Source organism: Heptranchias perlo, chromosome 6 (genome assembly GCF_035084215.1).
Source record: "Heptranchias perlo isolate sHepPer1 chromosome 6, sHepPer1.hap1, whole genome shotgun sequence".
Lineage (NCBI taxonomy): Eukaryota > Metazoa > Chordata > Chondrichthyes > Hexanchiformes > Hexanchidae > Heptranchias > Heptranchias perlo.
In genome coordinates, this window is record NC_090330.1 from 64,307,676 (window position 1) to 64,323,122 (window position 15,447).

Below are 15,447 nucleotides of genomic sequence, written 5' to 3' on the forward strand. Positions count from 1 at the left end.
CCAGGGCAGCTCAGGACAAATCTGGTGATAATTGCAGCAGAAAACTTAACGACCTATTAACAGATACTGTCCAGAAACAGAAAAAAATGCAATATTCCTTAATCTACAACTGCTTGTATTGATGCCACCACATGTACGTTTACCAAAGCCTCTTAAAAAAAAAATCTGCCTCATTGGTTACAATTACAAACAAAAAAGATTTTTAAAAAAAATACTACAAAATTCACCTGATTTTAGACAGATGACTAAACTCTATTCCTATGCAATTCACATTCCCATCTGTCAATTGCACACGCAACATCCTTGGTGCAGCTTGAGACTCCTCGTGATCTTTTGGAGCAGATATGTTCCTGATCTTCTGTATTTGTAAGACACATGGACCTTCAAGCTAGAAATAAAAATGTTATAGAAGAGTGATTATGTGATTCAGAGAATAACATAAATTTCACATAAAAACTTTTTGCTTGCCACATGTGAACTTGCATAGCACTGAAAATATTCTCAATTACCCATGAAAACAGATTTAAATCTTCAAGCAAAGGAAAACATCCAACATGAAATACTTCTTATAAAAGCTGCATACTCATTATTTTAAAAAGCCATTTCATAAAGATACATTTCACGCATCTTAAAATAGTAAGCAAAGCACTTCTACTCGTTGAACAAAAAAAAACTGGTCTCAAAACTGCACAGCACAACAAATTCACTCTGCAAAGTGGCTCAACTGTTAGGCCATTTATAGTTTTGGATTGCCAAATTGTCTTGGGATATGTTCAGTATCTGATTTAAAATAATTGACATAATTTTTAAAACTGCTAACTAATTTTTTTTTGAAATGCACAAGTTGCTTGTTTGCCCTCCCTCTCAGAATAGTGCAAAGCAACTCTGATGCAAAACAAAGTGAGAAAAGGAATCAAAAGGTTAAATTTCACTTCCATAGCAGATGTGAAATATGTGTTATAAATTGGAGGATCCATTTAACTACAATTACAAATAAAATCCACAAAGTAGAATGGTCTAAGTTTTTCCACAGCAAAAGTTTTCAACAATATTAAAGAATAGAGGATGTGCTGGTATACAAGATGCTTCAGTTTGGTGAAAATGTAACTAAGCATTTTTGCTAATTATTACACTTCGACTGTTCATATTCTAATACTTTGCAGCAGGAAGAAAAAAAAAGGATGCAGGGTCATGACAGAAATTCCCATGTGATGTTTCCTAAATCCAGTTGGACAAGTCATGGGCAGCACTTAGCCAAAGGGAACCAAGAGTGAGAAAAAATAACCTGAGCTCAAAACAGAATGCACTATCACAACACATCACCGGAAGCCAACTCAGCATTGTTGCCCATTGTCTCAGTCAGAAATTAACTTTGAAGGGGAAAAAAGACAACTGAAAAGATTTACATATACTTATCACACACATAACGTATATAGAGTTGCACTCACAAAGAACACATTGCATTGGGCAGCAATTCTGGTATTTTTTCTGTTCCGGTGAAAGATTTAATAGATCACTCACACTATATGATTTTTTTTCTGTCTGTTAAGGAATTATAACTCAATAGTATCAATGAAAAATGTCCATCAAGCTTCAGTTTTTAAAGAATGCTGAAATGTATAAAACGTTCCCAAGTACAGTATAAAATTAAAAGAAATAAATTTCACAGTTAATAGCTATTGCTCATGTATGGAATCAAATCAATGTGGACAATCCAGCAGGAATTATGACTCAGGTCTCCTTTTGTTTCTTAAAGCAAATTAGGCAATAACCTCACAGAGGTTCAAATGACATGAAGAGGTTGATGTCTGAATACTTTGCAGCAGTCATCCAAATCCTCATATGAAATTACAACTTTGTAATCTCTCCCACTTGTGTTTGTGGAGGGCAAATTAATTCAGCTTTCACCCTTTTTCCAGCCGGTAATGTTATAGTGGATGTTGGTAGGATGCAACGACAGTTGATGCAGAACATTGTCAACAAATTAATTGACAATCACTAAAAAGTTAATAAATTAATCTATAGTCAATCACAATTTAAAAAGTAGGTATATAGAAATATGTTCTGAATTCAATACCATACATCACCCTGCTCCTCAAATTCACTCTTACACTTATCAAATCTCAGAATTAAAAGCATAGAAATAACACCAGTATAGTGACACTTTAGTGCAGATAGAAATCATCAAAAGAAATTGTAAGTACCAGAAATGAACTGATCTATACAACAGAATATTGCCTCAATTGTTAATATAAACTTACAAAAAGTTCAAATTTGTATTTTTAATTTATCACCCAATCCTCAAAACGGTAAAGAATCAGTCTTTCCAAACAACAAACATATGCAATAATAAAAAAAACCTACAATACAGTATTAACTGATAACATGCTTGATATAAAGAATTCTGGCAAAAAGAAATGTTGAGAACAGTGCACCTGCTCTTCTGCCAAACCCAGATACTTAATTGCCCAAGGAACATTCTCTTTCACAAGGCCTTAGAAAGCTTGTTTTGATAAAGGCAGCAACCCCTTTGTTCCCAGCTAACTAAAATGTGTATTACTCTAACATAAGGTTTACAATAATGTAGAAAGCTTGTATAGTGCTATGGTTTACAATAATGCAGAAGTTTGTATAGTGCTTTTCTTACACTGTGTACTCACAAATTTTTCCTCTTCTGCTTATGGAGATGAAAGAATATGGAGATCTGTCCATCACAGCCAGCCACAATCTAACCAGCAGTATGGAGACCTACGCATCACACCTAGCCACAAGCCTGTGCATCAGCATAGAGATCTGCTCATCGAATCTACCTACCACCTGACCAGCAGTATGAAGAACTGTGCATCAGACCTAGCCACGATCTGACAATTGATATAGAAATCTGCTCACTATATCCAGACCAGTAATACAGACTTCCCCAACACGTAGCCAGAATTGATGAGCAGTATAGAAACCTGCTCTGGCACACGTACCCACAATCTGACCAGCAATATAAAGACCTGCCCCACACATAACAAAAAGCGGCCAGCAGAATACTGCATCTCTTTCTCATATAGCTGTTTCTTTGGGGTATCTTAACTGGGCTGTATCTTTTAAAGATTTGTATACAAGCCAAGAAATATACCTTCTTACCCTGCTGAAAGGACAATTCTCTTCAATGTCTTATCATCCTAACAATAGCAGCAATCATCTACCCAACTGGATTCAGGTGTGTCGTTTGCTTTGAATACTATCAACGATGCAAGCAGTAAAAATAAATGTTTGGCTTTTGTCCTGCTCTCCTCTCCATTCTTGACCACGAAGGCTGAGATTCAATGCACAAGTGAATTATGGAGGCTTGAACTTAATAATTTTGCACTGAGTGAACTAAATTTTGAGTTTGGGGTATGGAAAAGATACTTCCAGACAGACCTGTCCAGCAGTGTATTGTCATTCATAGTGCATCACATGATCTTCAACAGTTTAATATTTGAAATGGCGTACTGATGCTTGACTGTAGCTCTTTAAATTTAAGATTTATGCAAAATACGGACTTAAGAGATAGCAATGAAGACTGCCCGTTTGCCGATCTACTCCACTGGAACATGATTGCTGAAATTGAACGACCTTTCCCCACCCATAGCTTATGTTCTTCTATTCGGTCCAGAATGTTTCAGTGGCTGGAAGAAAAAGCCCATACACAGCCTGATACACAAATCCAGAACTTGACCAGGTTAAAAGCATTCATATCATTGGGGGAAAAAAACATACTGCAAAACCAGATTTGTAATAAGACAGCCTCTGGGCAAACTGCATATTATAGCACCCTCCAGTGGCAATAATACAATACAAATATACTGTTCTGATGAAAGGTCATCTACCTGAAACGTTAATTCTGTTTCTTTCTCCATAGATTCTGCCTGACCTACTGAGTGTTGCCAGCATTTTCTATTTTTAAATACAAATTTACTACTACTTTCTGGTTTTTGCAGTTCAGCATGAGTTGTGCAAGTGACAAAGTACAGCAACTTTAAAAAGAGAGTTCAGGAGCCAAGACAGAGGTACTGATGCGCAAATATTTTAAAAATGGGAGAACAAGTTGATAAAGCTATTTAAAAATAAAATATATGGATCCTAGCATTCATAAATAGTCCTACAGTGTACAAAAGTCAAGAGATAATGTTAAACCTATAGAAATCATTGATTAGGCTGCAATTAGAATAAGTGTGTCCAGTTTTGGAAACCTTGCTAAAAAGGTGTCAAGGCCATAGATAGGGTGCAGAAGAGATTCACTAAGATGATAACAGAAATGAAAGGCTTCAGTTATGAGGAATGACTAGGAAAACTGGGAATCTTTTCACTGGAACAAAGGTCAAGAGGAAATCTAACGGATGTGTTTAAAATGATGAGATATTTTGATGAAGTAAAATGGGGAAACTATCTCCACTAGTTGGTGAGCCAGTAACTGGAAGGCATAAATTTATGAAATGAACAAAGGGAGAGGTGAGAAAAAAAATGTTTTACACACAAAGGGTTGTTTGAAATGGTATGCCCAACCAGAAACTGATGGAAATAGAATCCATTGTGGCCTTTAAAAGGGAACTGAATAAATATTTGAAAACATTTTTTTTAAGTATGGGCTAAGTGCAGGCAAATGGGACTATATGGATAGCTCTTCAGAGAGCTGGCACAGGTGCAATGAGCTAATGGGCTCCTTCTGTGTAGTAAAATTTTATGATTAAGTGTGAACAAACTGCATCAAAAACAAACCATATTGTTTTGCCAGATTGAAAAAGATTTGATTGGCATCAAATACTTTATTTCTGTATTGAAAGAACAGAAAAAGTAAGGAATGAGACAAGGCCATTCAGCTCAATAAAGCCTATTTCCTCTAATGCATGATTTTTTTCATCACGGCTTCTAATTGTATTTTGAATAATCCAGTTTTTACTGAAATGACTTTGCATGGTAGATGATTTTAAATGTTTATTTGGAATAAAGAAATGTTTCCCAATAGCTTTTCCAAAATTTACTTCTCATTCTACTTTTGGCCAACTTTGAAATAATCTAGGTTTAACTTAACTAAACTACTTAATATTTTAGAAACTTCGACAAACGTTCCCTTGAACCACTAATTTTCCCAAATGAAAAACTTAATCTTATCTAATCTCATAGTGTAAGAATATAGATATGTTTTTACACTATTCTAATACAGAACAAAGACAGAACAGCTAATCCAGGCAGAATTGATTTAAACTGTGTGCTCGCAAGTCCAATCTTTTCCCTTCAATGACACTGATAACATTGGAGAAGGACATTCTACTGTAAGGATAGGCACATATAGATTATTATATAAACAAGCTACTTGGCATTAATACAATATGGAGCTGAAAGGGTTGTCAGGTTGAAAAGCAGGTTTTTGATCATAGCAGGGGGCAGTGTAAAAGAAGGGAATTAGTCCAGTATAAACACAATAGGTTCTATTTACTATAAAAAGTTTGTATAGCAAAGACTATGACTCCTGAATCACAAGGATAGGAAGCGACAGTATGGTATGGGGCCCCTCATCACTGTCTAGCAATCTGTTCGAAGATCTACGGGTCATAAAACACCGAATAGTGTTGAATCCAGCAGGAACCAAACCATAAAAGAAAATGGTATAAAGAGAGATACAATGTTTCACTTAGTATGAACTTTTTAACTACCTTCAAGACCAAGTAACATGAACAGGCTTGGATAAGACATTTTCGCGATTTCCCGCTAGAAGTTCCCTACAGTGATGGTTTTAGACGCAAGGTTAAACGTGCAATATTCTGTATGAAGTTTTAAGATGAATGTTTTGAAACAATACTGAATGAAATTAACTAAAGAGACATATTACTGTTTGTAGCTTTACAAATCTGTTAAAAGGATAAGGAAGTTGTGAACCTAACATTTTGGCAACCATTGGCATGAGCCAAGACTAGTAATTGTTTGAAGGTAAAATCTGGGAACGGTCAGCTCCGACTTCATACAACTCATACGGTAGTAGAAGGGATAAATTTGATCATCTCGGATATTTGAACGATGGAAGAGTTAGGAGCGTATGTCGACCAAAATCCTGCTCGGCATGGTGGCAGACCCCTAAAGATTGGAGATCTTACGGGACAAACCAATTCTCTAGACGAATTATTGGAGCTCCTTAAAAAGGATAGGACTGAGACTGCTGTGATACAAGGAGTATTTGTTGTGTCCAAAGCCCTGTATGACAGAATTAAATGTTTGATGAAAAAGTTAAAGGATAAAGAAAATAAGAAATTGATGCAGAAACAGTTAGAAATGGAAGCATAGGTGAATGAAATCCAGCTATTTAAAGGTAAGATGTCGAACAACAAGCAGCAGTAGCTTGTTCAGAAGCATCTGAGGTTTCTGTAGAAAGGGACCATCTCAAAACTGAGAGAAAAAAGGAAAAATGTGAGAGGTGTAAAGATAGTATGGGAGCTGCAGGAGTTAGGGGGGCAGGTGTAATGATTCAGCAACTGAGAAATTTACTGGGACTTTCGACCAGTTCCCCAGTGCCCCCTTCCGCGTGTACTCTATGCTATTACACCACTTCCTTTGTTCAACAGAGTGGAAGACAAGAAACTGTGCAGGAGGTCGAGAAGTTTATATTAGCCCTTTCACAGCAAACAGAGGCAGTAAAGTAGTTATGTAAAAATTCCTTAAGAGAAAGAAATTAAAAGCCCGCAGCAAACATCAGAGACTAAAATTGTGAGAAAAAAGGATTGGAGTAAAAGACCAACAGATTTTCTTGTGTTTCATGTACTGTCCCTTTAAATGTGTCACCTGCATTCTGCTGTTTCATGCTGAAGCTGTCTCAGAACTAAAAGGTTAACCCTCCCTAGTCCTTGTCGTTGATAACAGGGGCAATGCAAGCATTGTAATCATTGTCTTTTCTATGAGCATATACTGTCTTACGTTTGTTAATTGTTTTGTCTGTATACATATACCTGTCTTATTTTTGCAATATTGAGTCCCTCTGTTTTTGAGCCTGAAACTTGAGTTTACAGACCGAATGTCTGACCACTTTATTAAATTATGAAAACAGTTCTTCCATTGGTGGCCACTTTAGAAAACTGGTTATATGAATAATGTGAACACTACCTAGCTCATGACTTGGGATTATCACATAAAATTTGGCACTTTTGAGTTAATCAACCCATAACAAGGAATCAATATATTAAGTGGATCAAATGTGACTTGAATAATTCAGTGTAATTAAGCTACCTGATGTTCGAAGTAGTTTCATCATAGCTAAGGATCTTAGCTCAGAAAATCAGGAAGTAGAATCAGTATAAGTGGAGCTAAGAAACAACAAGGGGCAGAAAACACTGGTAGGAATAGTTCACAGGCCCCCTAACAGTAGTTATAGTCTTGGACAGAGTATAAATAAGGAAATTAAAGCAACATGTAACAAGAGTAATGCAATAATCATGGTGGACTTTAATCTTCATATAGACTGGGCAAACCAAATTGGCAAAATTAGCTTGGAGGACGAGATCATGGAATGCATCCAAGACAGTTTTCTGTAACAATATGTTGTGGAATCAACCAGGGAACAAGCTTTTTTGGTTCCAGTATTGTGTGATGAGATAGGATTAATTAGTCTTATAATAAAGGATCCTCTTTATAATAATATGATAGAATGTCATATTGAGTTTGAGAGCGATGTACTTCAGTTCGAAACTAGGGTCGTAAATTTAAACAAGGACAGTTATGTAGGTATGAGGGGTGAGTTGGCTCAGGTAGATTGGGAAATTAAATTAAAAGATATGACTATATAAGCAATGGTGAACATTTGAAGAAATGATTCATAATTCTCAACAAATATATACATTCTTGAGGAATAAAAACGCCACAGGAAAAATAATCCAACCATGGCTAGCTAGAGAAGTTAAGGATAGTATTAGATTAAAAGAGGCTTACAATGTTGCCAAAAAGAATAGCAAGCCTGACAATTGGGAGGGCTTTAGAAATCAGCAAAGGATAACCAAGAAATTGATAGAGGGAGAAAACTCGTATAAAAACAGACTAAGAGATTCTACAAATATATAAAAAGGAAGAGACTAGCGAAAGTAAATGTGGGTCCCTTAGAGGCAGAGACAGGAGAAATTATAATGAGGAATAAGGAAATGGCAGAGACGTTAAACAAATATTTTATATCTGTCTTCACAGCAGAAGACACAAAAAATATACCGGAAATAGTGGAGAACCCACAGGTCTAATAAGAGGGAGGGAACTTAAAGTAATTAAGATTAGTAAAGAAAAAGTTTTAGAAAAATTAATGGGACTAAAAGCTGACAAATCCCCTGGACCTGATGGCCTACATCCTAGGGTTTTGAAAGGGGTGGCTGCAGAGATAGTGGATGCATTGGTTGAGATCTTCCAGAATTCCCTAGATTCTGGAACAGTCCCCGTGGATTGAAAGGTAGCAAATGTAACCCCACTATTCAAGAAAGGAGGGAGAGAGAAAACTGGGAATTATAGGCAAGTGAGCCTGACATCAGTGGTCGGGAAAATGCTAGAATCTATTATTAAGGACGTAGTAACAGGGCACTTAAAAAATCATAATATGATTAGGCAGAGTCAACATGGTTTTAGAAAAGGGAAATCATGTTTGACAAATCTATTAGTTTTTTTTTGAGGGTGTAACTATCAGGGTAGATAAGAACAAAACCAGCGGATGCAGTATATTTGGATTTTCAAAAGGCTTTTGATAAGGTGCCACACAAGAGATTGTTACACAAGATTAGGGCTCATAGGATTGGGGGTAATGTATGAGCATGGATTGAGGATTGGTAAACAGACAGTAGGAATAAACGGGTTATTTTCGGGTTGGCAGGTTGTAATTAGTGGGGTGCGGCAAGGATCGGTGCTTGGGCCTCATCTGTTCACAATCTACATCAATGACTTAGATGAGGGGACGGTGTGTAATGTATCCAAGTTTGATGACGATAGAAAGCTCGGTGAGAAAGTAAGCTGCAAGGACACAAAGAGGCTGCAGAGGGATATAGACAGGTTAAGTGATTGGGCGAGAAGGTGGCAGATGGCGTATAACATGGGGAAATGTGAGATTATTCACTTTGATGGAAAAACAGAAAAACTGAATATTTTTTAAATGGTGAGAAACTATTAAATGCTGGTGTTCAGAGGGATTTGGGTATCCTTGAACACGAGATAGAGAAAGTTAACATGCAGGTACAGCAAGCAAATCGGAAGGCAAATGATATGTTGGCCTTTATTGCAAAGGGGTTGGAGTACAAGAGTAAGGAGGTCTTGTTGCAATCGTACAGGGCTCTGGTGAGACCACACCTGGAGTACTGTGTACAGTTTTGGTCTCCTTACCTAAGGAAGGAAATACTTGTCTTCGAGGCGGTGCAACGAAGGTTCACTAGATTGATTCCTGGGATGAGAAGGTTGTCCTATGAGGAGAGATTGAGTAGAACGGGCCTATATTCTCTGGAGTTTAGAAAAATGAGAGGTAATCTCCTTGAAACATATCAGATTCTAAGAGGGCTTGACAGGGTAGATGCTGAGAGGCTGTTTCCCCTGGCTGGAGAGTCTCAGGATACGGGGTCGGACATTTAAGACTGAGGTGAGGAGGAATTTCTTCACTCGGAGTCGTGAATATTTGGAATTCTCTACCCCAGAGGGCTTAGTCGTTGAGTATATTCAAGACTGAGATCGATAGATTTTTGAACTTTAAGGGTATCAAGGGATATGGGGATAGGGCATGAAAGTGCAGTTGAGGTTGAAGATAGACCATGATCTTACTGAATAGCGGAACAGGCTCGATGGGCCATACGGCCTAATCCTGTTCCTATTTCTTTTGTTCTTATAGTATGTTATAGCACAGAAGGAGGCCATTCGGCCCATTGTGCCGTGCCCTGAAAGAGCTATCGAATTAGTCCCACTCCCCTGCTTTTTCCCCATAGCCCTGTAAACTTTTTCCTTTCAAGTATTTATCCAATTGCCTTTAGAAAGTTATTATTGAATCTACTTCCACCACCGTTTAAAACACTGCATTCCAGATCGTAACAGCTCTCTGTGTCAAAAAGTGTTCCCTCATGTCACCTCTTATTCTTTTGCTAATTACCTTAAATATGTGCCCTCTGATCACTGACCCTTGTGCCACCAGAAACAATTTCTCCTTATTTATTCGATCAAAACCATTCATGATTTTGAACACCTCTATCAAATCTCCTCTTAACCTTCACTGCTATAAAGGAGAATAACACTCAGTTTCTCCACATAACTGAAGTCCCTCATCCTTGGTACCATTCTAGTAAATCTTTTCTGCACCCTCCCTCTCTAAGGCCTTGATATCCTTCCTAAAGTGTGCCACCCAGAACTGAACACAATACTCCAGCTGAGGCCTAACTTCCATGCTTTTGCACTCTATGCTTCTATTAATAAAGCCCAAGATCCCATATGGTTTTTTCACAACCTTCTCAACTTGTCCTGCCACCAAAGATTTGTGTATATACACCCCCAGGTTCCCCCTTTAAAATTGTACCATTTAGTTTATATTGCCTCTCTTCATTCTTCTAACCAAAATGTATCACTTCACACTTCTCTGCATTAAATTTCATCTGCCATGTGTCTCCCCATTTCACCAGTCTGTCTATGTCCTCTTCAAGTCTGTGACTATCCTCCACATTGTTTATGTGTCATCTGCAAACTTTAAAATTATATCCTATATACCCAAGTCCAGGACATTAATATATATCAAAAAGAGAAGTGGCCCTAATATCAACCTCTGTGGAAAACCACTGTGTACTCCCCTCACCCCTCCATCCCCCGTCTGAAAAACAACTGCTCACCACTACTCTCTGCTTTCTGTCCCTTAGCCAATTTTGTATCCACGCTGCCACTGACCCTTCAATCCCGTGGGCTTTAATTTTGCTTACAAGTCTATTACGTGGTACTTTATCAAATGCCTTTTGAAAGTCCATTTAAACAACATCAACCCTCTCCGTTACATCATCAAAGAACTCAATCACGTTTGTCAAACACGATTTTCCTTTAACAAATCCGTGCTGACTTTCACTAATTAGCCCATACTTTTCCAAGTGCCAATTAATTTTGTCCCAGATTATTGTCTCAAAGTTTCCCCACCACCAACATTGGGCTGACTGGCCTGTAATTGTCAGGTTTATCCCTCTCCCTTTTTTCGAACAGGGGTGTAACTTTTGCAATCCTCTAGTCCTCTGGCACTGCCCCGATATCTAAGGAGGATTGGAAGATTGTGCCAAGAGCCTTCACAATTTCAACCCTTACTTCCCTCAGTAACCTAGGATGCATCCCATCTGGACCAGGTGGCTTTTCTACTTTGACTACTGCCAACCTTTTAAGTATCTCCTCTTTATCTACTTTTATCCTATCCAATATCACTACTACCTCTTCCTTTACTGCTACATGGGTAGCATCCTCTTCTCTAGTGTAGGCCAATGCAAAGTACCTCAACCATACCCTCTGCCTCCACAAGATGATCTTTTTTGTCTCTAATTGGGCCCTCCCTTCCTTTGACTACCCTTTTACTATTTATATGTTCATAGAAGACTTTTGGGTTCCCTTTTATGTTAGCTGCTACTCTATTCTCATACTCTCTCCTTGCCTATCATATTCCCTTTTTTAGATCTCTGTAGTCAGCTTGGTTCTCGACTGTATTATGAACCTTTCATTTGTCATAAGCCTCTTTTTTTCTGTTTCATTTTAACCTCTATCTCTTTAGTCATCCAGGGAGCTCCAGCTTTGGATGCCCTTCCTTTCTCCATCATGGGAATTGTGTCTACTCTGTACCCAAACCATCTCCTCCTTGAAGGTCTCCCATTGTTCAATTGCTGTTTAGCCTACCAAATCTTGATTCCAATCCACCAGGGCAAGGTCCCATTTTAACTCACTGTAATTAGACCTCCTCCAGTTTAGTATTTTTAGGCTTGATTGCTCCTTGTTCCTTTCCATAACTACTCTAAACCTAAATGATAATATGATCCCCAAATGCTCCACTTGCCGCACTTCAATCCCCAGAACTAAATCCAGCACTACATCCTTCCTCGTTGGGCTGGAAACACACTGATTATGAAAGTTCTCTTGTATACATTTCAGAAATTCCTCCCCCTCTTTGCCCGCTTACACTGTTACCATCTCAGTCTATATTGGGATAATTGATTTCCCCCATTATCACTACTCCGTAGTTCTTGCATCTTTCTGTAATTTGGGTACAAATTTGCTCTTCTAACTCCTTCCCAATATTTGGTTGCTATAGTATACACCCAGTAGCGTAATAGCTCCTCTATTGTTCCTTAATTCTAACCAAATAGAATGTGTCTGTGACTCCTCAACTACATCATCCCTTTCCAGTGCTATAATAGTTTCTTTGACCAATACTGCCACCCCCTTCCTTTCTTTCCTTCCCTATCTTTCCTGAATACCTTGTAGCCAGGAATATTAAATGCCCAATCCTCCCTTCCTTTGAACCAGGTCTTTGTTATTGTCTCTATATCATATAGTCCCATGTGGCGACTTGTGCCTGCAGCTCACCTAATATACCACACAACGTGCATTTACACACATGCACTCCAAACACTGTTTTGACTGCCTCACATTTACTCCCTGTTTGATCCCTCCTATTTCTGAACTATTCTTTACTCTAGTGCTTTTTTTCCTCTCTCAGTCCTCTGTGCACTTTGTTTCTCCTTTCTCATGTCCAAATTAGTTTAAACCCTCCCCCACAGCATTAGTTAAGCTCTCCACGAGGACATTGAGCTATGTTGAGGTGCAACCCGTCAGGCTTGTAAAGGTCCCTCCTACTCCAGAACTGGCCCCAATGCCCCAGGAATTTGAAGCCCTCCCTCCTACACCATTTCTCCAGCCACACATTAGCCTGTCTTATCCTACTATTCAGATACTCATTAGCCTGTGCCACTGGGAGTAATCCAGAGATTACTACCTTTGAGGTCCTGCTTTTTAAACTTCCTCCCCAGCTCCTGAAACTCTGACTGCAGGAGCTCAGCCTTTTTCCTTCCTTATGTCATTGGTTCCCACATGGAACACAACTTCTGGCTGTTCTCCTTCCCCCTGCAAAACGTTCTGCACCATCTCTGTGATATCCTTTACCCTGGCACCAGGGAGACAACACACCATTCGGGACTCACGTCTGCAGTTGCAGAATCTCCTGTCTATCCCCAACTATCGAATCCCCTATAACATGCATTTCTACACCTTCTCATGCCCCCCGCGCAGTCGAGTCTTCCACGGTGCCGTGGATTGGCTTCTGACTGCATTCCTCCGAGGTGTCATCACTCTCACTGGCATTCAACACTGAATACCGGCTTGGGTGTCACACTCCCAGGGGACTGCCTGCCTGTGCCTCCTAGTCCACCTGATGGTCACTCACACCCTCTCCTTCTGAACTCTCCATAGCTGTGGGATGACCACCTCCTGAAACATGCTATCCACAAAACTCTCAGGTTTCCGTATGCACTGTAATGACCAGCTGCCCCTCAAGCTCAGAAATTCTGACGTGCAGTTGGCAGCACTTCCTGTACCTATGGTTTATCGGAACACACAAAGTGTTCTGGAGTGCCCACTTGGCACAGAACAGGCACCAGCTATCCTGCCATGTTAGCTAACACTTATTTTAAAAAGATTTTTTAGCTTTTAAGTCTATTTGCTGTTTAGACTTTGTGTTTTAGTGTGAGGTAACCACTTAAAAAAAACTAACCAATCAACTCAATACTCATCTGCGACTTACTCCGCTGCTCCTGCTTGTGTTGTGAAGTCACTTTTTGATTTTCTGTCTGCATCAGACTCACCACTCGTGCCGCTTTATGGTCTCTTGTTATGAGAGCGTGAATATGGTTAAAAGTATGTTCACTTCAATTTAAGATTGTGCCCCCAGAATATGGGAGATTTAAGGAAAACCTTTGCGATTTCATAAAAAATGTTTGGCTTTATACATTTTACATTAAAAAGCCATGTGGTATGGAGTTATTTTGACTGAAAAAGACATTATACCACTGTTAAAATGCACAGAGTCTTTAAAAAGGGTAAAAAGCAGCTTTGGACAATTATAAAGTTACAATTTGAACTTGTTCAAAGCACTTTTTTTTTTAAAATTGACTTAACAGCGTAGTCTGATACTGCCATTGTGCTGTCTGACTCCTCCCCCTTCAGAAATGTACACCATGTTGGGGATAGAACAAAAATTCCACATCCCACACCACCTGCAAGTGTCAGGCTTGGTGGAAAGAACAAATAACAGTTAAAACTATGTTGGAGAGAGTAGTGAGTGAGACTGGGATCTTAAGGTACCCTGATTTTGATGACAATTAGAGGAATTGTGTTTTAAAGTACTGAAGTAATGCCTTTTGACTTTTGAAGCCACGACAGGTCATGAAAGAGTGTCTCTGGAACACCTCTATGCTGTGCCGATATGTTGAAGCAAACCGTTGCCACTGAAAGGCCTCCCCTTTCCAGTTCATAAATTTGGTTAACTTTTTATTAAATTCTAATGTGTATGAAGAGTTATTTCTTTTTAAGTGAATGTTCCTTGCTGCTCTGTTTCATTGTGATCAATCAGCAAAGAGGTACCAGAGTACCTGAGTACTTCTCTTAACAATGACAACTGGCGGTGCAAGGAGAGACAATATTTATCTGGCAGAATGATGCACTAAAATTTTAAATTTTCCATATTTTTAGTAACAACATGAAGGCAAATAAATTGATGTTCGTCAATTGTGGCAATTGTTTGAACTGCGGACTCGTGTTAACAGCAAAAATGCAACAGCCCATACGTCACGAAACTAAATTGGACCCGGATGAACCAATAGATTGCAGAGACAAGGAGAAGGATCAAATAATGGACTGACAGTGATTGTGATTCACGAATTTTCCTACTCTGTTAAATTTTTCTTTTGTATCTTTGCCTTCCGATTTATGTAATTGTGTGTATGCAGAATTTAATCATGCAGTGCTAAGAGAAATGGTACACGATTTTACTAAGTGCAATTCAGGAAGAAAATCAGGTAAATTAACAGAGAATGTGGGAAAATGATAAAACAATGCGCAAGCAATTAAAGCAATTTTGTTTAATTGCTTTAAACAAACAGGGGATGTTATATTAGAACAACAAAGACTATAAGGAGCAACTGATCTCAAAGGCAATTATGTGTAGTATGTATGGAGGTTTTGTTTTACTTAATCACATCCAAAAAGGGGTTAAATGATATAGAAATCAAATGGATACCAAATTTTATATTAGGCAAACAAATGAAAATCAGATGGGAATATGGATTGATTTAAGGTGTAAAGATTCCAGCATATTTTTGGATGCAAGGCTAAACGTGTACTAAACGTGTATGAAATTTTAAGATGAATGTTTTGAAACAATGATGAATTAAGTTAATTGTCAGACATATTACTGTC

At 38.4% G+C, this 15,447-nt stretch overlaps 1 protein-coding gene across 3 annotated transcripts in view; it reads right to left on the reverse strand.

The window, feature by feature from the left end:
- The window catches only part of tdrd3 (tudor domain containing 3), a 140,985-nt gene that overhangs the window by 106,906 nt on the left and 18,632 nt on the right, over positions 1–15,447 (reverse strand). For all 3 annotated transcript variants that reach the window (XM_067986436.1, XM_067986434.1, XM_067986435.1), the window contains exon 4: positions 228–388. In XM_067986436.1, coding sequence (XP_067842537.1) covers positions 228–388 — 161 coding nt within the window. The remainder of the gene's footprint in view (positions 1–227; positions 389–15,447) is intronic.